General features: G+C 55.3%; 1 protein-coding gene across 3 annotated transcripts in view; it reads left to right on the top strand.

Annotated features, from left to right (window-relative positions):
- Nucleotides 1–23,875, top strand: part of FAM178B (family with sequence similarity 178 member B) — a 98,039-nt gene that overhangs the window by 59,868 nt on the left and 14,296 nt on the right. For 2 of the 3 annotated variants that reach the window (XM_073023235.1, XM_073023234.1), the window contains 2 exons: nucleotides 11,148–11,235; nucleotides 19,322–19,447. In XM_073023235.1, coding sequence (XP_072879336.1) covers nucleotides 11,148–11,235; nucleotides 19,322–19,447 — 214 coding nt within the window. Of the gene's footprint in view, nucleotides 1–11,147; nucleotides 11,236–18,063; nucleotides 18,402–19,321; nucleotides 19,448–23,875 lie in introns of those variants that run through there. The other variant, XM_073023236.1, reaches the window with a different exon arrangement.

The raw sequence follows: 23,875 nt of genomic DNA, 5'->3' as shown, positions 1-23,875 counted from the left end.
GTGGTTCTGCCCTCTCTGCCCTTCTCCCTGTCCCCGGGGTGCACTGGGCACTTGTGTCTTGGTGCCCACCCTCCCCCATGCCCGCACGTTGGTAGGAGACTCCTACCTTCTCATCATGGTGGTCCCTGCCCACATGTCACTGTCTCGGAGAGGCTTCACCTGATCCTTTTTTCCAAATGAGCTTCCACCTCAGGGCTCTGCAGAACCTCCCTTTCCTCATATTTCTCCACTGACTACTAGGACCAGAAGTAAACTGTGACCCGGCCCTCCCCACGCGTGTGAGCTCCCTGGGCGGGAGGGCTCCCTCCATCTCCCGCATGACTGCGTCCCCAGCACCCAGAACAGAGCAGAGACTGGAATATCACAGGTGCTGAGTAAATATTTGGCCAATAAGTAAAAGCCAACAGCGTTTGGCTTTCTTCTGATCTCTTTCTGTGATGGAAATACATGGAGGTTTGCAGGCGGTGTGGGCTTCCTTCCTGTGTTGAGGAGGCATCTTCCTTGCACCCCCCTCTGCACGGAAGCCAGGAGTCAGGCACTCCTTTGTCCCACCTCTGGGAGCAAGACCCGTGCCTGACCACTTGGATGCTCCTGAGGAAAGGACCCAGGGACAGCAGTCCTCTCAGGCTCTGGGCAGGGACCCTGCTGCTCCACGTCCCTTGGCCAGGTTCTCTTATCTTCTTGTGAATTCTGGAGCACCCCAGGATCCTCTTAGTGTTCTGTCTGGAGCAGCCAGCCAAGGTGGTGGTGTGCGGCTGCCAAGGAGGAGCTGACTGATGGAGCGGAAGTGCAGGCAGCCTAGGGGGAGAGCAGCCTCACGCCCGTCAGGTCCTTGCACACCAGGATAAGAGCGGGGACAGGTGCAGATGCACCGTGGCCGCCTCATTTCCCTCCCATTTGCATTCACTTCCTCACTGCGGGGCGAGAGGGCCCCATCTTTCCTTCTCCCCTCACCACTGCCGGGCCCTGGGTCAGCACCTGGACCCCTTCTCCACTATGGATTCCCTTCCTGCCTGTTCTCAGACCTGAAACTGCACAGCCAAACAGAGTGATGCCACATGCATGTCCCTTGTCCCCACCTTGGCCCGTGACCCCTTCAGGCTGCCCAGAGCCACTGTGAGTTCCTGGCCAGCCTCCTGGGGACCTCAGCAGACTCCATGCTTCCTGCTGCTGAAGCCTCTGCACTCCCAGCAAACAGCCACCCCCACTAGACAAACGCAGTGCTCTCACAGTTCTCACCTCCCTGCTGCCCACTGCACCCTTAATTCTGGATCCCGGCAGTCCTGCCTCTCCCAAAGCCTTCTGCAGTCATCTCTTATCCTTGTACCATTTGCTTTTTGTTCACTAGCTTTCTCTGCAGCAAATAAATGCGTTCCTGTGTCTCCTACCTTAAAACAGCCATTCTGTCTCCACCCACATCTCCCTCTCGCTCCTGCCTCCTGCCGCAGTTCCAAACTTCCTCCCCCATTTCTCTCTCTCTTGGCTGCGTCCTGCCCACCCTCAGGCAGGTTGAGTGCTTCAGAGCATCAGAGAGAGCTCTCACTGTGGGCGGGTGAGGCCAGAACGTCTGGAAGGGGGCAGTCAAGGCCCAGTCAACCTGGAGATTTCAGAAGGGCACCAAATCTGGAGGAACAAGAGGCAAGATGAAGGTCCCGTCTGGAGCCTGGGCTGGAGCTGGAGGCAGGCAGCAGCGGGAAGGTGGGCGGCAGTCAGGCCATGATTGCCAGGAAGGGGCAATGGCTGGAGAGGATGCGGCTCCCTCTCAGGGGTGGGGTGGGGTGTCTGAGGGACCTAAAGGGCCAGGAGCTGAGGAGACACCAGCTGTGGCACCAGGCACTCCAGTCAACCTGCTCCATCACCAGGGACCCCCGGGCCCTTCCTGATGAGCAGCCAGCACTTCCCTGGGCTTCCCAGCGCCCTCCTGGCTTCCTCAGCTGCCCTTAGGGATACCCCTCCCCTACCAGCCCTCGAGTCTTGGTGGGCCTCAGTATTCCGCCGCAGCCCCTCTTGTGGCACAGGCCCATGAAGTTGGGGGTGCTGGTTACCCCCCCACTTGCCCCAATCCTGGACTGGGGCACTCTTTCCACTGCTGGGAGTGCCAGCCCACATCAGGCGTCACCTCTGCCAAAAGTGGTCACCTTACCAGGGCTGGGCCCCTTCCTTGGCAGCAGCCCGGTGCTGGGGCACAAAGGTCTCGCGCGTTGCCTTAGCTGAGGATGTCTCTGAAGGACCCTGCTAGCTCTGGAGTCCTCATGGGGTCAGCTGAGGCCTTCACTGTGGCTGCGTGGCAGCCAGGTTTCCTTTGTCTCTTCCTGCGTAAATTCCTTGCATCCTCTCTTCCGATGTAAATTCCCTGCGTGATAATACCCATTTCAGAGCCTACTTTCTGGGGAAACCAGCCTGAGACACCATCTCGTTGGCATCTGAGGCCTCAACTCCAAGGACATGCTAGCAGCTCCCAAATGAATACCTGTGGCCAGACTTTGCTGCTGAGTACTGATCTGTGTGGCGAATGTCTGGGATTCAGCATGTGGGAAACAGGAGTCATCGCCTTCCCAGGAGGACCTCTTCCCTGTCTTCCATGGCTTCATGAGTGGCACCAGCGCCTGCCCACTGCCCAGGCCTGGAGTCCTATGGACAGTTTTGGTGCCCTGGAGCTCCCCAGTCTCCCAGAGTGCTCATGTCTCCTCACCCTCCCTGTGGCTGCCTTGGTGCAGCTCTTCCTGCAACCCCCTTGGATTTCCGCCAGAGCATCCTACCGTCTCTTTCCAGGCTCTCTCCACCAGCTCCAGCTTGTGCTGTCCCGGAGTGTGACCTTCCTTCAGATGCTCTTGTGGTCATATCACTGATGTGCTTAAAATCCTCAGACTTTCCCCCTCAGGGTGAAATGCCACAGCGCAGCCTGGGATTGGAGGGGCTTGGTGCCCTCTTTCCCAGGCTCACATGCCACCCTGCCCCCTGCAGGCTTCCACGCTTTTGCCGCATTCTGGAACTTGGCAGCCACCCCAACTCAAGATGGTCTTTTGCCTCCAAGCTTTTCTGCATCTGTCTCCTCCTCCTGGAGGGGCCTCTTCCTGGTTCACATTTCTTCAGCCTCAAGACGAGGCTCGGGCCAAAGCAACTCCTCTTCGAGCAGCCCGTGTTGCAGGCCCATCAGTCTGTCCCCTCGCTGACACGGGCCGTGAGCATCAGAGGGACAGGTGCTGTGACCGTACTCCCTGAGTCTACAGAGCCTGGCACGGCGGGGGGACTCATGCAGCACCCTCGGGCTGTGTCTGCTTCTGGAGGGCAGATTTCAAAGAAGCATAAAGAGGTAGGACTTAAAAAATAGATTATAGGACTCGGCGCGGTGGCTCACGCCTGTAATCCCAGCACTTTGGGAGGCCAAGGCAGGTGGATCACTTGAGTTCAGGAGTTCAAGACCAGCCTGGCCAACATGGTGAAAACCCCAGGTCTACCAAAAATATGAAAATTAGCCAGGCGTGGTGGCATGCACCTGTAGTCCCAGCTACTCCGGAGGCTGAGGTGGTAGTGAGCCGAGATTGCGCCACTGCACTCCAGTCTGGGCAACAGAGCAAGACTCTGTCTCAAAAAAAAAAAAAAAAAAAAAAAAAGATTCTAAGAAGAGAAATGTTTCAGGTGGGCTGGGAGATCTTCCACTGAAACTTTGAATATGGATTACAAAGGAGCCCAGTGAGGAAAAGGAGGGAAGCATTAAAGGCTGCAGGGGCTCCCCTCGGAGCTTGTTCATGGTCTCAGGTTTGGAAAGAAGGGCACCAGAGTGAGACAACCAGACACAGGGTGTGGACCAGTGGGAGTATTGTTGGGAAATGCCGAAGGCCATAAAAGGAGTTTCTGTGTAGTTATTTTTGAAGCAAGGAGTGTGGTTTGGGGCCGACAGTAAAATGTTAGCCCTGATGGAGAGAGAGCAACACTACGTGATTCCTATTTTGCTTCTGTTGTCTTCGTCAAGAACAGTTTTTCATTTGGAATCAAATATTGGTCGTCGAAGGGGGTTAAAGCCTAAGAGAGTGGGAGGCTGCATGGCCGACCTCGCTGTGCAGAGGAGGCTGTGTCCCCGGCAGGATGACGTCTCCCTGCTGCTGGGAGACACGCAGATGGGGCCGTGGCTCCATGGGGACTTTTGGAGGCGAAGGGCTTCCAGGAGATGGGGCGACGGTGCTTGATGTGCTCCTCCACGTCATTCCCCAGGGGATTCTGGCTTGGGAGCACATACATAGGAAAGGATGCACTGGCTTCTAGGAGTCCTAACAAGAAATCATACCAGGCAAGCCTCACTTTTCCACAGATCAACCAGAATCATACTCCAGAGAGGACTGTGCAGTGCCTGTATGTAGGTTTCCTGGGCATTTGGTAGAAGCTGTCGTCATAGCCTGGGTTCGGCATGACGGAGTGCAGGCCAAACGATGATAGAATGAAGCAGGTTCATTATCAAAAGGTGCTGCTGGCCATCAGAGGGTGCCCAGAGGGCAGGCCCTGTCACCACCCCGAGTTTGATCTCCACTCACAGGTTGACCAGGGCAGGCCCAGTGTTTTGGATGAGGCTGTTAATGGAACAATGGTCGGATTCACAGATGACATGAATACAACTGACAGCAGACTGAAGATCTCAGAAGATCTCAACTGACCGTAATGATGGACTGAGTTGAAAAGAGAGGCCCAGCTGCACAATTAAGAACAAGATCTGGGAAATGGGATTTGACAGCAAGACGTGTGAAAAAAGAAGACTTTGGGCTCAATCTGTTCACTGCGTTGTGTTGTGGAGCTGCCAAGAAAATGAGCATCAGCCGCAGTTCTGAGTGTCTCTTGAAAGGGAACATGGACAACCCCCAGGGCCCTCAGAGGACCCGAACCAAAATGGCAAAAAAAGATGCCAAAAGATGGGAATGGAGGGGCCGTGGCGCCTGCAGGAAGGGGCAGCCACGGGAATGTGGCAACTTCTTCCAAGCGTGGAGGACCTAGGTTGGTGGAGAGCTCCTTCCTGGACGCCCCAGAGGATGGGATCCAGAAGCTTTGAGTGGAAGTCCCAGAAGGGCAGGTTTTGGCAAAATGTGGGAACAATTTCCTTTGGTTAGTCCAGTAAATGAATTTGGGCTGTCTTGGCAGATACTGCACTTTCTTTGCTGAAGTGAACACTTGCTTGGGGGTGTGGCAAAGAGAATTAAAATGGATAACTATGCAGAAGCTAGATTAGGTGACTTCAAGGTGTTTTCTTTTTTTTTTTTTTTGAGACAGAGTCTCGATCTGTCACCCAGGCTAGAGTGCAGTGAAACAATCTCAGCTCACTGCAACCTCTGCCTCTCAGGTTCAAGTGATTCTTCTGCCTCAGCCTTCCGAGTAGCTGAGATTACAGGCGCCCGTCACCACGCCCGGCTAATTTTTGTATTTTTTGTAGAGACGGAGTTTTACCATGTTGGCCAGGCTGGTCTCGAACTGACCTCAGGTGATCCGCCCGCCTCACCCTCCCAAAGTGCTGGGATTACAGGCATGAGCCACCACGCCCAGCCGACTTCAAGGTGTTTTCTAATCCTGAGGTTCTGTGATTTTTATCATCATACAAAGAAAGGGAGGTGAGAATGGAAGTTGCTATGATTGTCCATGTGTACCTTTTAATTTGCTTGTAACACGTATGAATGGAAGGACATATTATAGGAGGACACTTCATACTCTTTGCAAAAGAGAGCATCCGTGGACCACTTGACCATGGGACAGACGTCTGCAGCTCCCCAGAAACGCTGTCGGGCCCCTGCCAGGCATTGCCTCCTGCAGAGGTAATCACTTCCGTGGCTTCCATCACATAGATTCATTTTATCTGTTTTGTTGGTTGGTTGGTTTTTGAGAGATGGGTTCTCCCTATGTTGCCCAGGATGGCCTCGAAGTCCTGGCCTCAAATGAGCCTCCTGCCTCAGTTTCCCAAAGTGCTGGGATTACGGATGTGAACCACCATGCCTAGCCCAGTTTTGCCTGTTTTTAAACATTTATATAAATGGGACCATGCAGAGTGTTCTCCCGTGGGTCTGGCTTCCTTGGCTCAACACTTGGTTCGTGGGACCCCTCCATGTCGATGTGCGTGGTTGTAGATGGATTCCTCATGTTGCCCTGTGGTGGTCCACTCCTCTGGGTCTGTGGCCGACTGTGTCCCGCTGTCTCCTGCCGTCCACACAGTGCGTGCTCAGATTGGTCTATGGATGATCAGGCAGTCTGGTGGCTGTGGGCTCGCAGACCCCCAGGAGGGACAACCAGCTTCTAAGCCCACCCCCTGGTTCTTCCCACCTGACAAGTGCACAACAGAAGAGTCTAGGGAAGGAGTGCCGAGCGGGTGGCTGACAGGCAGCCTGATGGACGAGGCCCGGGGTGCGAGCCAGGCGGGCACCCTGAGGCAGCACGTCAGGCAGCATTGCCACGGTGGAACAGCCACTGCTGTTGCTTCCTGAGCTGCCCTGGAGACTGGAAAAGGCAGCTCATGCCTTTGGCCAGGTGCCTGACAGCCTTTTAGGGCAGTTCAGTGTTGGCAGGGCTCAGTTCCCCTCCCAGGGAGTGAAGACAAGGGGCTCCAGGGGGGCTGTTCTGGCCTATGTCACTACCCGACATCCCAGCGGCCCACGTGGGTGGTGCCTTTGCCTTCCTGGGTGCCGCTTGTGGAGGAGGGAAGCAGAGCGCTGGCATTCCACTTCTGACCCTGCTGCGGGTTTGGAAAAGTCATTTCTGAATGTCTCAGTGCCTTCGGCTCCTCTGAGTGCTAATCCAGTGTCCTGGTCTTGTGGAGGCCCGTGGTGGGTGGGGGGGACAAGGCGGGGGCAGAGGCTGGCCTGGCCTGGCCTGGCCCGGCTGGTGCACGCCAGGGCTGGAGCCTGTTGCCTTATATGACAGTGACTGGGATGGCCCCATGGCTTCTGCCTCCTCCTCTGAACGTGGCTGGAGTTCAGGGAGGCCTTGTCAAGTGGGGTCAGGCCTCTTCTGTGGGGGCGAGAGCCCACAGCCAGCGCCTCTGCTTGCGCCCTGCACAGTTTGGGTGGTGTGGGGGTGCGGCTTTTCTTTTTCTCCTCCATGGAATAAGTTCTCAGTCTGCAAAATAAAAAAGTGGTCTTGCCCCCGCCTCCTGCTGTGTCCCAGCGGAACCGAGAGTGCGGGACTGGGTTTAAAAGGCAGGGAGGGCCATCAGGATGAAAGGCAGCGGGCGGGCAGGGACAGCGAGGGGGCTTGCCACTCAGAGGTGGGTGTATTTTCATCCATTTACCCTCTTGGTGCTTTTTCTGGTGCTTTTCTTCATTTCTGGATAACAGCCCCATCCTGACCCGCCCTGCCCGCCTCTTCCCTTCTGGAACCACCCCAGCACTGCTTTGCCGGCCCCGCCTGCTCCCCTCACCCCCAGACCAGGCCAGCCCTCCTCGCCCGCTGCGAGTAAACGAGCTCCCGCGCAGGCCTTGGGTTTTGGATTAATGAAGCCCAGATGCAGACTTCTGACTGGCTTTGAGTTCGCTGTGGAGCAGCTCAGAGGGGCCGTTGACCTCCCACTGTGTTCCCAGCCCAGCTGCTGCCGGGGCTCCTGAACAGCTGGAAAGCCGGCCCTGTCTGACAGGGAGGCGAAGGCCTGTGGGTGGGGGAGAAACTGAAGCTTGGGGCTCTGAGTGTGGGGCCAGGGGGTGGCCTGCACTCACGGGGGTCTGTTGCAGGGGCCGTAGAGCGGGAATGAGGGGCTTCTGTTCGTTATCCTATGGCTCAGTCCGGGTGGGCGCTGCTTTTCCTCAGTACTCTGGCGTGGGGGAAGTAGGGAGTGTTGAGTGAATACACAAGGGCGCTGTGGTGTTGGGCGAGTACGCAGGGGCGCTGCGGGGTTGGGCGAGTACACAGTAGCAGGAGAATCGCTTGAACCTAGGAGGAGGAGGTTGCAGTGAGCCGAGATCACACCATTGCATATCAGCCTGGGCAACAAGAGTGAAACTCCATCTCAAAAAAAGATATATATACACACACATATATAATACTATATATTACATTATATATTATATATATTATACTATATATATATAAATATATATATATAGAGAGAGTGTGTATATATTTTGTATTTTTAGTAGAGATGAGGTTTCTCCATGTTGGTCAGGCTGGTCTTGAACTCCCAACCTCAGCTGATCCACCCACCTCGGCCTCCCAGAGTGCTGGGATTTACAGACGTGAGCCACCGCACCCGGCTTAACCAGGCATTTTATATTTTAATTTGCTAAATCTAGCAATCTATCTGCCTTCCAGCTGAATCTTTTTTTTTCTTTTTTTTTTTTTTTTTTGAGACAGAGTCTTGCTCTGCCGCCCAGGCTGGAGTGCATCGATGTGATCTTGGCTCACTGCAACCTCTGCCTCCCAGGTTCAAGCAGTTCTCCTGCCTCAGCCTCCCGAGTAGCTGGGATTACAGGCGCCCGCCACCATGCCCAGCTAATTTTTGTATTTTTAGTAGAGATGGGGTTTCACCATGTTGGCCAAGCTGGTCTTGAGCTCCTGACCTCAAATGATCCACCCGCTTTGGCCTCCCAAAGTGTTGGGATAACAGGCATGAGCCACTGTGCCTGGCCTGAATTTTTTTCTTAATTGTTTTATTGAACTACAATATACAATCAGAATAGAGCAAAGACAGTTAAGTGTATGGCTCAGTGCATTTTCACAAGTCCGATGTACATGAAACCAGCACCCAGGTCAAGAAATGACCATGATCGGAACCTGCCCCCCACCCCCACCCCAGGGTCACCAGGATCCAGCTTCCAACAGCTGAAGTTTGCCATTTGCATTTGTTTTTTTTAAGAGTTGGGGTCACCTGTAATCCCAGCACTTTGGGAGGCTGAGGTGAGTAGATCATGAGGTCAGGAGTTCAAGACCAGCCCGGCCGGCCGGGCACGGTGGCTCAAGCCTGTAATCCAAAGGCCGAGACGGGCGGATCACGAGGTCAGGAGATCAAGACCATCCTGGCTAACACAGTGAAACCCCATCTCTACTAAAAAATACAAAAAAATTAGCCGGGCGAGGTGGCAGGCGCCTGTAGTCCTAGCTACTCGAGAGGCTAAGGCAGGAGAATGGCGTGAACCTGGGAGGTGGAGCTTGCAGTGAGCTGAGATTCGGCCACTGCACTCCAGCCTGGGCAGCAGAGCGAGACTCCGTCTCAAAAAAAAAAAAAACCAGCCTGGCCAAGATGGTGAAACCTGTCTCTACTGAAAATACAAAAATTAGCCAGGCGTGATGGCAGGTGCCTGTCATCCCAGCTACTTCGGAGGCTGAGGCAGGAGAATCGTTTAAACCCAGGCATAAAAGAGTTAGGGTCTTGCTGTGTTGCCCAAGGTAGCCACGAACTCCAGGGCTCAAGCAATCCTCCCACCTCAGTATCCTGAGTAGCAGGGACTGCAGGCGTGGAGTACGATAACTGGTATGCCCATGTTTGTAGCTTATATAGATGAGACCATGTTGGCGGGGCACTGTGGCTCATGCCTGTAATTCCAGCACTTTGGGAGGCCGGGGTGACTGGATCACCTGAGGTCAGGAGTTCGAGACCAGCCTGGCTGACATGGCAAAACCCCGTCTCTAGTAGAAATACAAAAAAAAAAAAAAAAAAAATTAGCCAGGCATGGTGGCACGTGCGTGACTGTAGTCCCAGCTACTTGGGAGACTGAGGCAGGAGAATCGCTTGAACCTGGGAGGCAGAGGTTGCAGTGAGCCAAGATCATGCCATTGCACTTCAGCCTGGCAACGGAGCGAGACTCTGTCTCAGAAAACAATAACAAAAAAATGAGACCATGCAGATATATTTTCTGTGTCTGGCTGCTTTCCTACCACACTGGAGGTCATTCATGTTGTTGGAGGTGGTTGTGGTTCATTCATCATCACCACTGCGCCATAGGACTGAGCCGTATGGATGCAGTCTGATCCGTCTGTCCACTGTGCTGCTGCTGCTGCTGCTGCTCAAGCCTTCTAGTGCCTCTCTTTTTTTGCACCTTTGTACCTAGGAGTAGGATTGCTGGGCATGGGGTGGGCATCACGTCTTCAGTAGATCTTGCCAGTTTTCGGCAGTGGTGCACCCATCAGTATCTTGCCAGCCGTGTGAGCGCCCATCACGCTGCACCCCCACCAGCCCCTGGCGTGGCCCCAGTTCGTGTCGGCTCTTCCGGGGTGCAGTGCTGCTGCTGATTGTTCTGCTTTTTGAAAAATCCAAGAGTCTGCTGCTTTGCTGAGTCCTCTGGCTTTCTTGACTCTTTCCTAAGAAAGTTTAAAAGCGCCCCGGGGTTTTAGACCCTAGATTAGTGCCTCTGTGATCCCAGCCACACCAGAGCTTTGAGGAAACCATTCCTGCCTCAGTTCCCCTTCACCCAGGGAGCCTTTCTGCATGGACGGCTGGGTTGAGAGGTCCAGGGGCCAGGGGTTCCAGGCACAGCTCTGGGCGTTCTCAGGGCTCTGTCTCAGCCTCTTTGCCTCCCTGTGGCTTCCTCTTACTGGTTCTCCCTCCAGGAGGCAGGATGGCCACCAGCAGCTGTCGTGGCCACCCTGCTGGAAAGGCCCACACGCCTGCACTTTGCTGATAGTTCAGTCACAGCCCAAGGCCACCTCTCAGTGACTGGGTCAGGTGCCTGTCCTGGGAGCCTGGCAGGAGATGGATTTCCCCAAGGAAAACCCAGTGGATACTGGGTGAAAAGAAAACTGAGAAGTTTGGCTTCTGCAGGCCAAGTCAGTCACCCAGCCTCCCCCACCCTGCGGGGTTGGCGCCACAAAGGAAAGAAGAGGCAGAGGTGTATTGAAAAGCAGTTCAGCGCCCCTGCTTCTATGGATCCATGGATATGTATCGGCAGAGGGGATAAAAAACTAAGAAAAGCCCTGCCTGCTCTGTGGGCCTCTGAAATTACCAGGAACTTGAGTTTTTGTGTGGACTTATTATTTAATTTTCTGATCCTGAGAGTTTCATTCCTCCTAGAATACATAATAATGCTATCAGCCAATGGAGAAAGCCCTTTGGGGTACCCTAGATGGACGGGGGGTACCCCAGATGGAGGGTGGCTCCCGCAAATTCCCCTCTCCATGGGTGTCCTGCCGCCTGCTCGGGCTCCCCGATTTCCAGCACACCCCCTCTTAAGCTGTCGCTGCTTCTCCCCCAGGCGGCTTCGAAGCCAACTCAGCCTTGTGGTCATTGCTCGAATGCTGGGCCAGCAGGAGACACTCCCTCTCTGGCAAGAGAAGACCCAGGTGAGTGTTTGCTTCAGGCCTGGGCAGGAAGCCACGGCCTGTGGGCTCTGGAGCCTTTCCCCAAAGGCCAGGAACGTCAGGGCCGAGACCTAAGCTGGATCTGAACTCTCTACTCATGTTCTTTCATCAAGAATTACCACTTGTGTGCCAGCCATGTGCTAGGCGGTGAGGACAGAGCAGTGAGCTGAGAGCCTGTCTTTTCTTAAAACGGTAGTAAAGGCTGGGTGTGGTGGCTCACGCCTATAATCCCAGCACTTTGGGAGGCTGAGGCGGGCAGGATTGCCTGAGATCAGGAGTTCGAGACCAGCCTGGCCAATATGGTGAAACCCTTGTCTCTACTAAAAATACAAAAACTAGCTGGGTGTGGTGGCGGGTACCTGTAATCTCAGCTACTCAGGAGGCTCAGGCAGCGAATTCCTTGAACCCGGGAGGCGGAGGTTGCAGTGAGCATTTAATTCAAATAAATGAATTAAATTCATTTATTTAATTTTTTTGTAATCATCTTAACCATTCTTAAGCGTAGTATTTCAGCCATTTCTAAGTGTACAGTTCAGGGGCCTGAAGTGCATCCACACGGTTGTGCAGCCGCCACCAGCATCCCTCTCCAGAACTCTTTCATCTATCCACACTGAAACCTACGCTCGCTAAACACAGCCCCCAACAATGTCCCCAGCCCGTTTGCTTGTTGTTATTTTTTATAGTAAAGCATAAAAACAAATACTATTTGTAAAGATGAAAACAAATACGATTACATTGAAACTACTCCCTCTGATGTCCCCTCCTAGTCCCCAGTGTTAGGCATTGTTAGGGCAGCAAGGGCATTGAGTTCGGCCTTCTGAGCTGGGCGCAGTGGCTCACGCCTGTAATCCCAGCACTTTGGGAGGCCAAGGCCAGTGGATCACTTGAGGTCAGGAGTTCAAGACCAGCCTGGCCAACATGGTGAAACCCCGTCTCTACCAAAAATACAAAAACTTAGCCGGGCGTGGTGGCGGGCACCTGTAATCCCAGCTACTCGGGAGGCTGAGGCAGGAGAACTGCGTGAACCCGGGAGGCGGAGGTTGCGGTGAGCCGAGATCACACCACTGCAGTCCAGCCTGGGCAACAGGGCGAGACTCTGTCTCAAAAAAAAAAAAAAAAAAAAGAGTTCGGCCTTCCTGTCCTGTTCCTCTTCTCTCCAAAACGCTCTGGCTGCAGCCTCCTGACAGCTCAGAGGACATCACGAGGTGATGAAGGGGTCACTGGCAGACCAAGCATGGATGGAAGGGAGGTTGAGCGTAGTCCTGGAAGAACAGCTGCTAGGTACAGCTGACCCTTCCAGCTCAGCCACGCTAGGGGTACTCTGGCTAGAGTCTATGCAGCTCTACCACTCAGGCCGCATAACGCCTTGCCCAGAGGGCTGAGACAATGTTCCGGCACGTCCCGGGTGCTGTGACTGCAAGGAGAGAGTTCAGAGAAGTGACCGGCGGGGTTGGGTTGTCTGAGCGGCTTCGGCCTGGCTTTTGCCCCGGCTTTTGCCTCAGATGCCCCCTTTGCTTTGAGTGCTTCCCCCAGGCCTTAGTCGGGCTGGAGCTGCTTGTCGTTCCCACTCCAGCTGAAATGTCATCTCCGCAAGGGGCCTTGCTGGCCACCCGATCCAGAGTGCCCCAGCACTGGCTTTCATCTTGTCCTAAGTCACTCCTGGGGGCCACCCCCTGATTTTTCCTGTTTGTTTGCTCAGCATCTGTGTTTTCCACCCCCTACCCCCAAGCAGAACGTAAGCCCCTGAAGAACCTGGAACACACAGTTTCTGCCCCCTGCTGCCCCCGGCACCTGGCAGTGCCTGGCACACCCCGGGAAGGCAGTGCACGCTTGTGGAAGGGACGGGCACCCAGGTGGGTTGTTGGGGTGCATGGGGAGAATGTGCCCCAGGCTGAGACCTTGGGAGGGGCAGTGAGGAGGTGACCGGCACTGAGGTCACTTCACAGATGGTCTCTGTGAGGAAGGAAGAACAGAGGGACGCAGAGGTGTGGCTGGGAACAACCAGCAGTTACAGGCAGGGGGAGCCCAAGATGGGGTGCTTGGGAGGACTTTGGGACGCAGACTGAGGGACAGGCCCAGCGCAGAGTGGAGGCCAGAGGGGGCACAACACAGGTGGCCAGAGAGAGAGAATGAGAGCCAGTTCAAGGATTGGCGTTTTGCTTCGTTTTGTTTTTTGTTGGCCAGCAGCTGTGCACGGAGTGAGGAAAGCTTGGTGGGGCTGCCTTCCTGGTGGAGGTCAGAGTGGCAGTGGGGAAGTGTCATGGAGGAAGGGCTGACGGTTGTGGGTCCCAGGAGTTGGAGGCTACAGTGAGCTATAATCACACCACTGCACTGCAGCCTGGGCAACAGAGCCAGACACCTTTGCTGAAAAAAAACAAACCTGGGGAATGGGGGCGCAGGAGGCAGTGAGTGACTCATGCCTGTAATCTCAGCACTTTGAGAGGCTGAGGTGGGAAGATCACTTGAGCCCAGGGGTTCTTTACAAAAAGTAAAATAATTAGCTGGACATGGTGGCATGTGCCTCTAGTCCAGCTACCTGGGGCAGGGATGCTGAGGTGGGAAGATGGCTTGAGCTCTGGAGGTCAAGGCTACAGTGAGCCGTGATGGCTCCACTGCACTCCAGCCTGGGCAACAAAGCAAGACCCTGTTCTGTTTTGTTCTTTAAAAGAAAAAAGATACATGGAGTGGCACTGCCTCCCCTTGAGAGAGCCTGGCCCGGCAGGTCTCGCAGGCTCCCCAGGGGCCAGGGTCTTGCAGCCTGTCAGGGCCAAGCCAGGTCCAGGCCAGTTGCTGTGTGCCCACCATGCACCCGTGTGTTCGTTAGACACTAGCTGAGCCACCTGAGTGCCAGGCTCTGTGCCAGGTACTGGCACTGGGGAGACAGCACCAGATGACCTCAGAAGAGAGGGGTGAGCAAGTCGGCCATGGCCGCAGTGACTAACTCTGCCCAGGCACAGTGCGGCGGCTGCTAGAGAAGATGCCCTGAGCCAGGTCTTGGAGGCTGAGTCAGTGCTTGTACTGCACAAGGGAGAAAGGGAGTGAGATTCATGGCGACCGGAGGGATAGGAAGGACCGGCAGGGGCCTGCCCGTGGCCTTCCTGGAGCTCCCTCCCCGTCTCCACTGCAAGCCCAGGGCTGCTCACAGCCTCCTCCCAGGTCTTCAGGCTGCCAGGCACTCCCCTTTCCAGTCTGGCCTGTCAGACCTTCCTGAAACACTCCTTCAAAGGGCCACCTCGTCCCCACAGCCGCCCACTCAGCCCACATGCCCCTTTCCCAGCGTCTCCTCCACGGGGCTTGCTAGTGCCGTGTGTTCTCCTTGAGCCTCCTCACAGGCCCTGCCTGCTCTCTGCACACAGCTCTGGCTGTGTCTGGGCCGCCTCTTCCTTTCCACCTGCCACCCCCAACACGCAACAGTGGCAGCTCCTGTGTGCACAGCACAGCTATGTCCTGGCTGCTGTCCTCAGCACTCGCCCCTCCTAGCAGCCCCAGGCCCTCAGACTTACTGTCATCCACATTTTACAGATAGCAAAACTTTCCAGGGTCACCCAACAGGGAAGTGGCACAGCCGAGACTATTTTATTTTTGAGGCAGTGTCTCACTTTCCCAGGCTGGAGTGCAGTGGTGTGATCACGACTCACTGCAGCCTCAACCTCCCTGGCTCAGTGGTCTTCCCACCTCAGCCTCCCGAGTAGCTGGGACTGTGGGTGTGCACCACCACACCTAGTGAATTTTTGTGTTTTTTATAGAGGCATGGTTTTGCCATGTGGTCCAGGGTGGTCACGAACTCCTGGGCTCAAGCGATCCTCCTGCCTCAGCCTCCCAAAGTGCTGAGATTACAGGCATGAGCCACCGTACCCAGCCTAGAGCTGGGATTAAAGTCCTGCCCTTGACCACTGCAGGGCACCGCCTTAGCCTGTCCAGCTCTCTCCTTGCCTCTGGACATCCTGGACCACACCCAGTACTTCATGGTAGAGTGCCCTGCTGGGTCCTTGGGCTTTAGTCCCAGTTAACAGACAGGAGGACAAGGACCGTCCCTCCTTTCCCTCATCAGTGCACAAGTGCTGGAGAAATCCTATCAATCAATTCACTGTGAAAGGGGGCACAGGGGTTGAGAATTGACTGGTGTAGGAGCAGAGGACCCGGGGCTGGATCTGGGCACAGCAGTTGGCAGGGCACTGATGGGCAGGAGTCGCCGATGGCCAAGTTGCTGCGCTCTGTATCTCCCGCAAGCTGCAACGATGGCCAAGTTGCTGCGCTCTGTATCTCCTGCAAGCTGCAATGATGGCCAAGTTGCTGGGCTCTGTATCTCCCGCAAGCTGCAACGGGGGTCCCATGGAGCAGGAGCAGAAGCACACGTTGGAGATCTGAACTTGAAGGACAGGACTTACAGCATTGAGGTCACACAGGCAAGTGGAGGTTCAGTTAGCCACAGCCTCAAGGCTACAGTGAGGGTTTTGACTTTTACGTAGAAGTGGGGAGCCCCTGCAAGGTTTTGGGCAGAGAAGAAACAAAATCTGGTTTATAAAATATTTAAAAATTACTCTGGCTGCTGTGTTGAGAAGGGACTACTGGGAGTGGAGAGGAAGAAGGTGATTGCAGTAATCCTGGCAAGAGATGGCAGTGGTTTGGCCTGGGGAAATAGCAGTGTGGGCGGTGAGAAATGGTCAGGTTCTAGGTGCATTTCCCAAGTACAGACAGTGGGATGTGCAATGCAAGAGAACAGAGACAAGGACTCCAGGTCTGTGCAACAGGCGGGATGGAGACGCCCTTTGCCTACCCTAGGCAAGACGCAGGTGGAGCAGGTTTGGAGAGGAAATCAGGAGTTTGCTTCTTATCCTGGGGCACTTCTTGCAACACAGTAAACCTCTTGTCAAAGTATGTCTTCCAGTTTGGGGTTTGGAAAACGTGGGCTTCAAGTGACTCAAATCAAGGGGGATAAATGTTTGCATCTACTCAGAAAACATTAGCTGCAGTCTCGACTGTTCATCTATTCATTCATTCGTTCCTTTGACAAATACTTACTAGACGTGTACCATGTGCCAGGCATGGTTCTAGGTTCTGGGGACTTTGCAGTGAAAAAACTGCCCTCAGAGAGCTTACATTCCAGGGAGGGAGGGGGAATAGGTGATAAAAAGCAAGTAAATTGCAAAGGGGCCAGGCACTGTGACTCACTCCTGTAATCCCAGCGCTTTGGGAGGCCAAAGTGGGTGGATCACTTGAGGTCAGGAGTTTGAGACCAGCCTGGCCAACATGGTAAAACCCTGTCTCTGCTAAAACTACAAAAATCAGCTGGGCTTGGTGGTGGCCACCTGTAATCCCAGCTACTCGAGAGGCTGAGGCAGGAGAATTGCTTGAGCCCGGGAGGTGGAGGTTGCAGAGAGCAGAGATTGTGCCACTGCACTCCAGCCTAGGCGACAGAGCAAGACTCTGTCTAGGTAGGTAGGTAGGTAGGTAAATAGGTAGGTAGATAGATTAGGTAGATAGATGATGGATGGATGGATGGGTGGGTGGGTGGGTGGGTGGATACCTGGGCAGGTGGGCCTTACTGAGAAGGTGGGTGTGGAGCAACAGCTGGAAGGGAGAGAGGCGGGGGCTGTGTCTGGTCAGAAGGCCCAGGCAGGGCACCAGCTCCAGGGAGCAGCAGGCAGGTCGTTGGGTCTTTGCAGACACTTAAGATCCTGGCTTCCTGTCCTAGGTGAGGAGGAAGCCAGGATTTGCACCCAGGAACATGCTGTGTGGCCAGTTGCTTCTCTGGAAATCAGCTTCCACCACATCTTCCCTGCCTCTGAGAAGGCTGGTGGAGGCCTGTCTTTCTGAGGGATCCTTGCTTCTCGTTCTCAGTGTCTGCCCTAAGCGGCTGAGTGTTTGCGGAGCCAGCTGCCAGCAGTGAGGTTGAGATAGGGAGGGTTCTGATCTGACCCATCCCCGCGGGTTCCCGCAAGGCACAAACAAGCCCTTATCCTGGAGAGGGGTTTGTGTGGGAGAGAGACTGGCTGGAGCATCCAGAGATGGAAACAAAAGGGAATAAACAGTCGGAAGGCACGACGGCGCAGGCAGATCGCAGGGGCAGCAGCTTGCTGCGCTGAGCACAGCCAAGCTGTTTTCATGAGTGAGAGGAAAAACACGAGAGCAAGCACCGCAAGAGTGCCGTCCCTGCGCCCCTGCCCAGCCCCACCCAGGCCTCCCGTAGCAGGGAGGGTCCCGGCCGGGCGAGGCCTGCCCGAAGGCCACGCTGGGGGTGTGGACTGCAGAGCCTGACCCTGTGCTTGCACAGCTGTGAGCCCGGAGTGGGCAGGGCTGTTTTGGAAACTCTCTTGACTTGTGAAGCCTGAGGAAGGCGGCACAGCTGTGGTTTGGATGAAGCCCCAGATGGTGCCTCTCTTTGCCCAGAACCTTCCTCTCCCCTCCCAAAGGGATCAGACACCAGGCTGAGAAGCCCTGGCCACCTTCCAGAAGCTAAGGCCCTGAGCCTGACTCCTAGCCCCCAGCCCCCAGCCCAGCTGCTCTTGTGGGCTGTCTCAGCCCATAACCGGCTGATGTGCTGAGCAGGTGGTGGGTGAGTCACCGGAGGAAGCCAGGTGTGCCAGCCAGGCTAAGCTCAAGCGGGGGGCTGGGCTGTGGGGCTCAAGCCCCTAGCCTGTGATCACCCTGCTCCTGTGCCATCTAAAGAGATGGTGCCTCTGAACTACCTTGGCTCTGCTCCCACTTACTCCCCGCCCTGCCCCCAGGGCTGTCGTGGCCTCACAGAGGCCAAGGGCTGGGAGCCTGCGTGCCTCTGCTACAACGAGAATTAGCTTCAGGGCAGCTGGGCAGTCCTTGCTGGGGCTGGGCCCACGCTACCCAAATCAAGTGCATACACTGGGCCAGGAGTGGCTAACTGTAGACACCTGGACTTACGCAGGTCACGTTCCCTGCAGAGGGATTCAGAGCTTGTTTGTTCAGAGAGGTTGGGCAGTTTATTCAAAAACTAAATGGGGGCGGGGGCGGCTGATAGATTAGGTGCCATAGTCAACCAAATGCAGCGTGTGGGCCTTGTGGTGAATCTCCCTTCAAACAGAACAGTGTTGGAGGACCTTTTAGAGACAGAAAACTGAACACAGGTGTTGGATGATGATAAGGAAGTCGGCGATTCTGTTAGGAAAGAAATGGTATTATGATTAGATTGGGGGGAAATCCTTATATTTTCTGTAGAAGTTCTTTATGGGTAAAATGATACAATGTATTTGCTTTAAAATCCCCTGGAAGGAAAAGAGCGGGAAGGGGAGTGGAAGGCCGGGGCTGAAGACACAGGGTTAGGCCACAGAGAAGAGTTAAACCAAAAGAGAGGGATGCAAGCAAGGGAAGGTGGGTGGGGATGGGTGTGGGTGAATGTGGGTGGGAGTCTATCGGGGGGATGAGTGGGTTGGTGGGGGTGTGGGGGGGGTGTCTGTGTATGTGGGTGAGTGGGTGTGGGGGGTCTGTGGATGGGGATGGATGTGGGTGTGGGGTCTGGGGGGGTGAGTGGGTGTGTATGTAGGTCTGTATATGGGTGAGCGGGTATATGTGTGGGTGAGTAGGTAGGTGGATGGGGTGGGGGAGTGTGGAGGTCTCGGGATGAGTGGATATGTGTGGAGGGGTCTGTGTGTATGGGTGGGTGGGTGGGTGGGTGGGTGTGGTTGTGGGGTCTGTTGGGGGGGATGAGTAGGTGTGGATGTAGGTCTGTATGTGGGTGGGTGGGTGGGGGGTGGGAGGCCTGGATATGTGTGGGTGTGGGGAGGGTGAGTGGGTGGGTGTCCGGTCTGTGGGGAGATGAGTGTGTGTGTGGGTCTGTGTGTGGGTGGGGGTGGGGGAGCTGGGTATGTGTGGGTGCCCCTCGTCTCCTGGGAAGTATGTGTGATCCATTTTACAGATGAGAATACTCAGAATCTGGGAGACCACAGTTCATAAGTGAGAGGTGGGTCTGGGTCTCAGAAGCCAGTGCTCTAACCCACTGCCATCAGCTGAGGTGTCCAGGCCAAGTCCTGGGAGTATCCCGAGCTCTCAGCTTGGTCACTGCCCTCTGAGTGACAACCTCCTTTCTCCTCCCCAGCTGTCCTCGCTCAGCCGGCTCCTGGGCCTCATGAGGCCATCATCTCTCAGGCAGTACCTGGGCTCTGTGCCCTTGCCGCCCTCCCAGGAGCAGCAGCCAAAGGCTAGTGCCGACCTGGACCACAAGGTGAGTGAGCGCCCAGCACCCACCTGCCTCCACCACAAGTAACAGGGAAAGGCAGGGCTGTGCACATTGCGGCCTGCGGGTCCTTCCAGAGCCCCAGGGCCATGCCAGGGCAGACCAACAGGCTGCCTCCCTGTGTTGAGCGGAGGTGCTCAGCGTCTCACCTGTAATTAGTGCTGTTACCCGTGCCGCAGGCGGGGGACGCCCTGTGTGCGGGCATTGGGGCCGAATGTTCGCCTGTCCCTGCTGGTGTGCCTTCTGTTGATCTGGGGTTGTCAGTTAGCCTTACAGCATAGTTTAGGGAGGATGCAGGAGCTGGGTGCCAGCGAGGGGATGGGAGCACCTCAGGATAAGCGCAGGTTGTCTAGACGTGCAGGGCATCCCTTCTGCAGGCAGAGTTGGGCCCAGCCTCCCTATTCATTTTCACTGTGGGTACCACTGAGGCTGAGTCCTTGGCCTGTCCCCAGTTTTTCCTAATTGACTTCCCAGACATTGCCCAGCTTTCCTGAAAGCCAAGCTCTGATGGGAGTCAGGAGCAACAAGGTGCCCCAGGGCCTGCAGGTTGTGGAGTTTGGAACAGTGAGGCCTGTAAGTCCCTGAGTGAGTGTCAGAGCAGGGATGGTGGTGGGTGTGAGGGCTTCAGAGTGGGCGTCCCAGGCCCAGCTTCCTGGGGAACAGGGATTAAACCTCGGTGCACTCTCCTGCCCCTGGGGACTCGGGGATGAAGAATGGAGATAGGGATCGTCGTAATTGGGGAAGGTGGTAATTCCAGAAACTCACTTGGAGGCTGGATGTTGCTACAGAAGTCCAACCTTTGGGCATCACTCTGCAAATCAGATAAATGGATTAATTGCTTAATGAACCCAAATGAACCATACAGAGAGATGCTTATCCCCAGGTGCACGCTCCTCTTCTGAAACGTGGGGAAAGTTGTCTTTTGGTTGTGCCTCATAGTAGTGCCTTTATGAGGCTGCTGCCTCCCAGGAGAGCGCGAGCTGTCTGCATGCCCCTTCTCTTGTGCCAAGTATTTCCCCAGAAACGGCTGGTTATAGGCTGGTTATGGGGCCTCTAGGAGGAGGTGGGGGTCAGCCCTGGGGTGGTCTGTCTGAATAGAAATCGAGGAGGCCTGGGCAGGGGGCAAGGAACAAGAAGGCGAGTGGCGAGAGAGAGGAAAGAGGGTCACGTCTGGTCTGGCTAAGTGGAGAGTGTGGCCTGCAGGCACCTTGGGGGCCAGTCCTGGGCCTCACCTAGCAGAGGTGTGGTTCCTGCCTGACTCGCCGTGGTTCAGAGGCTATGTAGGCGGCAGAAGACGTCCTTTCAACAGCTGGGGAAGAAGGACAGCGAGCAGGCTGAGGATGTCTTTTCTTTAGAGGACTATTCTCACATACCTAAAGGAGGTTTGAAAGCCTCCCCCGGTCGGCCTCCATACTGGAAATGACCTGTTTGGCCTGAAAACGTGGAGGCACTGTGCAGCTCGGCAGAGCCCCAAAGGGTAGTGTGCACTGGTCCGGGCAGTGGAGGGGCAGGCGAGGCCCAGGCAGCTCTCAGAAGGCCTTCACTGCAGCCCAAGACCACCTCAGACCACCTCTGCTGCGCTCCCCTACACCTCTGCTGCGCTCCCCTACACCTCTGCCTCTGAGTGAGGGAGCCCCGGGCAGAGGAGGATGCGCGGGCACAGAAGTGTGAAACAGGCCCCTGGGCTGGGCGCTGTTCTGACTGGGAGGGGCCAGGTGGGGCAGGTGACTGGGCTCCACGCCCACCCCGACCGACTGACTCCTCATTAGGCCTCAGCATGTTTCATCTTCAAAGAGGTGAGATGGGCCACTCAGCAGCCAAAAACAGCAGCGGCGGCATCCACCCTGTTTTATAAGGAGTGGTGGTCTGAGCCATGGCTGAGCCTTTCATGCACAGAGCTCAAAGTCTTTGCCTTTTCACTTCCCTTCAGTGCAATGGGGAAACTGAGGCCAGAGTAAGGTTGACCTGAGGTGGCCCAGCCTGGAGGAAGTGCCTGCTTTCCCAGTCTTGGGGCAGCTGAACTGAGCCTCTGTCTTTTGACGCCCGCCCATCCCCCAGGCCCTCTCACTCCTGTCTGGGAGATTTCCTGCCCTGTGCGGCTGGGTCACAGCCTTCCTCCAGCCCTGCAAAGAAACACTCCTGCCCAGCTTCTTCCCCACCTCCCCTCGCTGCCTCAGGCCTTGGCCCAGCCTTTCCCTCTGGGAAGAGGTGTCCAGGGCCCGACTTTCTCTCCTCCCTGACCCCTTGGCAAGTAGAGTTGTCCCTTTGCTCGCCCCGTGTCCAGCTCGACTGGGAGACAGCCGGCGTCTCAGCACCGCGTCCCACGTTTAGCACTGGATGGACAAATGAATGAATCCAGTTTTCATTCCTTTGTCCTTCTCTGAACTCCTGTCTTCCATTCTGTTCTGGCATTCGCTCTCCTGCCCCCATTCTAGAAACCTCCTGCCTCCTGCACGCCACCGGACCAGCCTCTGTGTGGTGGTCCCCTTGTCTCTTAAGGTCTTTGTATCATTAAGTCCTCAAGAGCTGATAGCCTGGCCTTCTCCTGCAGGAGGCCCTGGACTAAAGTAGTGTTACCTGCGTGTGGCAGAGCCAATCCCAGCACGTCATTTGTAATTATAAGCTAGTGAGGTCCTGCCTGGGAAAGCACCAAGTACTTCAGCAAAGGAAGCCATGAGCTCCTGCTGCAGCTGTGCATGGGGGTCAGGAACTGGAGAGAGTCAGGGGCCACATAGATGCCTGCCCTGGCCGTGTGTCCTGGCTTTGACCACAGAGTCTCAGCTGAGCAGGCAGAGCTTATACGAACTATAAGAGCTTCTGTGGGCCGGGCGCAGTGGCTCACACCTGTAATCCCAGCACTTTGGGAGGCCGAGGCGGGCGGATCACGAGGTCAGGAGATCGAGATCGTCCTGGCTAACACGGTGAAACCCCGTCTCTACTAAAAAATACAAAAAATTAGCCGGGTGAGGTGACGGCGCCTGTAGTCCCAGCTACTCGGGAGGCTGAGGCAGGAGAATGGCGTGAACCCGGGAGGCAGAGCTTGCAGCAAGCCGAGATCGCGCCACCGCACTCCAGCCTGGGCGACTGGCTGGGCGACAGAGCGAGACTCCATCTCAAAAAAAATAAATAAAAGAGCGTCTGCGGACTATCCCACTTAGTGAGCTGATAACATTTGTAGCATTTTGAAGAGCTTCTGGATAAAGAAAACAAAGCCGAGCCCCTTTGGGTTATCTGTGGCCGTGTGCATGCCTGGCTGAGCTGGGGTTTACTCTCAGAGAAGAATGAACGTCTGGTTCGGAGTGGTGCTTGGAGGTCTGGTGCAGCCGCGTGAGAAGCACAGGCCTACAGAGGTGGCAGAGGGTGTTTTCCTGTAGGAGAGTTAACACAGGAGCGTTTAATACTCAGAGTTGGCCTCTAAGTGCTCCCTTTGGCCCGTGGATACTGATTTGCCCTGACTGCCTTCCCAGGCAATCAAGGGAGACTGTCCTTCTGGCCGCAGGCGGAAAAATATTGCGTAACTTGACTCAGTTTGCCACTGTCTCTCCAAGCTACGACCTGAGCCCACCAACCCAGAACCAGGGTCTTCTTGGGGCAGTTTATTTCCTTGTAGCTGACTTGTATGAACCATATCTGGTCACATGTTGTCTGGTGTGTTCTGTCCAGCCTCAGGGCTCAGGGTCATGAAGGTCATAGCCTATTCACTCTTTTTTTTTTCTTTTTTTGAAACAGGGCCTGTCTCATTCTGTTGCTCAGGCTGGAATGCAGTGGCACCATCAGAGCTCACAGCAGCCTCGCCTTCTCAGGCTCAGTAGATCCTCCTACCTCAGCCTCCCAAGTAGCTGGGATAGGCATGTGCTACCACACCGGGCTAATTATTTATTTATTTATATTGACTGATTGATTGAGATAGAGTCTTACTCTGTCGCCTAGGCTGGCGGGCAGTGACCAGATCTCGGCTCACGGCAACCTCCACCTTCCAGGTTCAAGCGATTCTCCTGCCTGAGACTCCCAAGTAGCTGGGATTACAGGCACCTGCCACCATGCCCAGCTAATTTTTGTATTTTTAGTAGAGACGGCTTTTTGCCATGTTTGCCAGGCTGGTCTCGAACTCCTGACCTCAGGTGGTCTGCCCACCTCAGCCTCCCAAAGTGCTAGCATTACAGGCGTGAGCCACCATGCCCAGCCCATTTTTTATTTTTCTATTTTTATTTATTTATTTATTTATTTATTTTTTTGAGACAGAGTCTTGCTCTGTCGCCCTGGCTGGAGTGCAGTGGCGTGATCTCAGCTCCCTGCAAGCTCTGCCTCCTGGGTTCACAACATTCTCCTGCCTCAGCCTCCTGAGTAGCTGGGACTACAGGCGCCCACCACCACGCCCAGCTAATTTTTTTGTATTTTTAGTAGAGACGGGGTTTC

Source organism: Chlorocebus sabaeus, chromosome 14 (assembly GCF_047675955.1).
Source record: "Chlorocebus sabaeus isolate Y175 chromosome 14, mChlSab1.0.hap1, whole genome shotgun sequence".
In the NCBI taxonomy this organism is placed as follows: Eukaryota; Metazoa; Chordata; class Mammalia; order Primates; family Cercopithecidae; genus Chlorocebus; species Chlorocebus sabaeus.
Note: the sequence above shows the minus strand (reverse complement) of the source record. Positions and strands in the feature narration are given on the sequence as shown.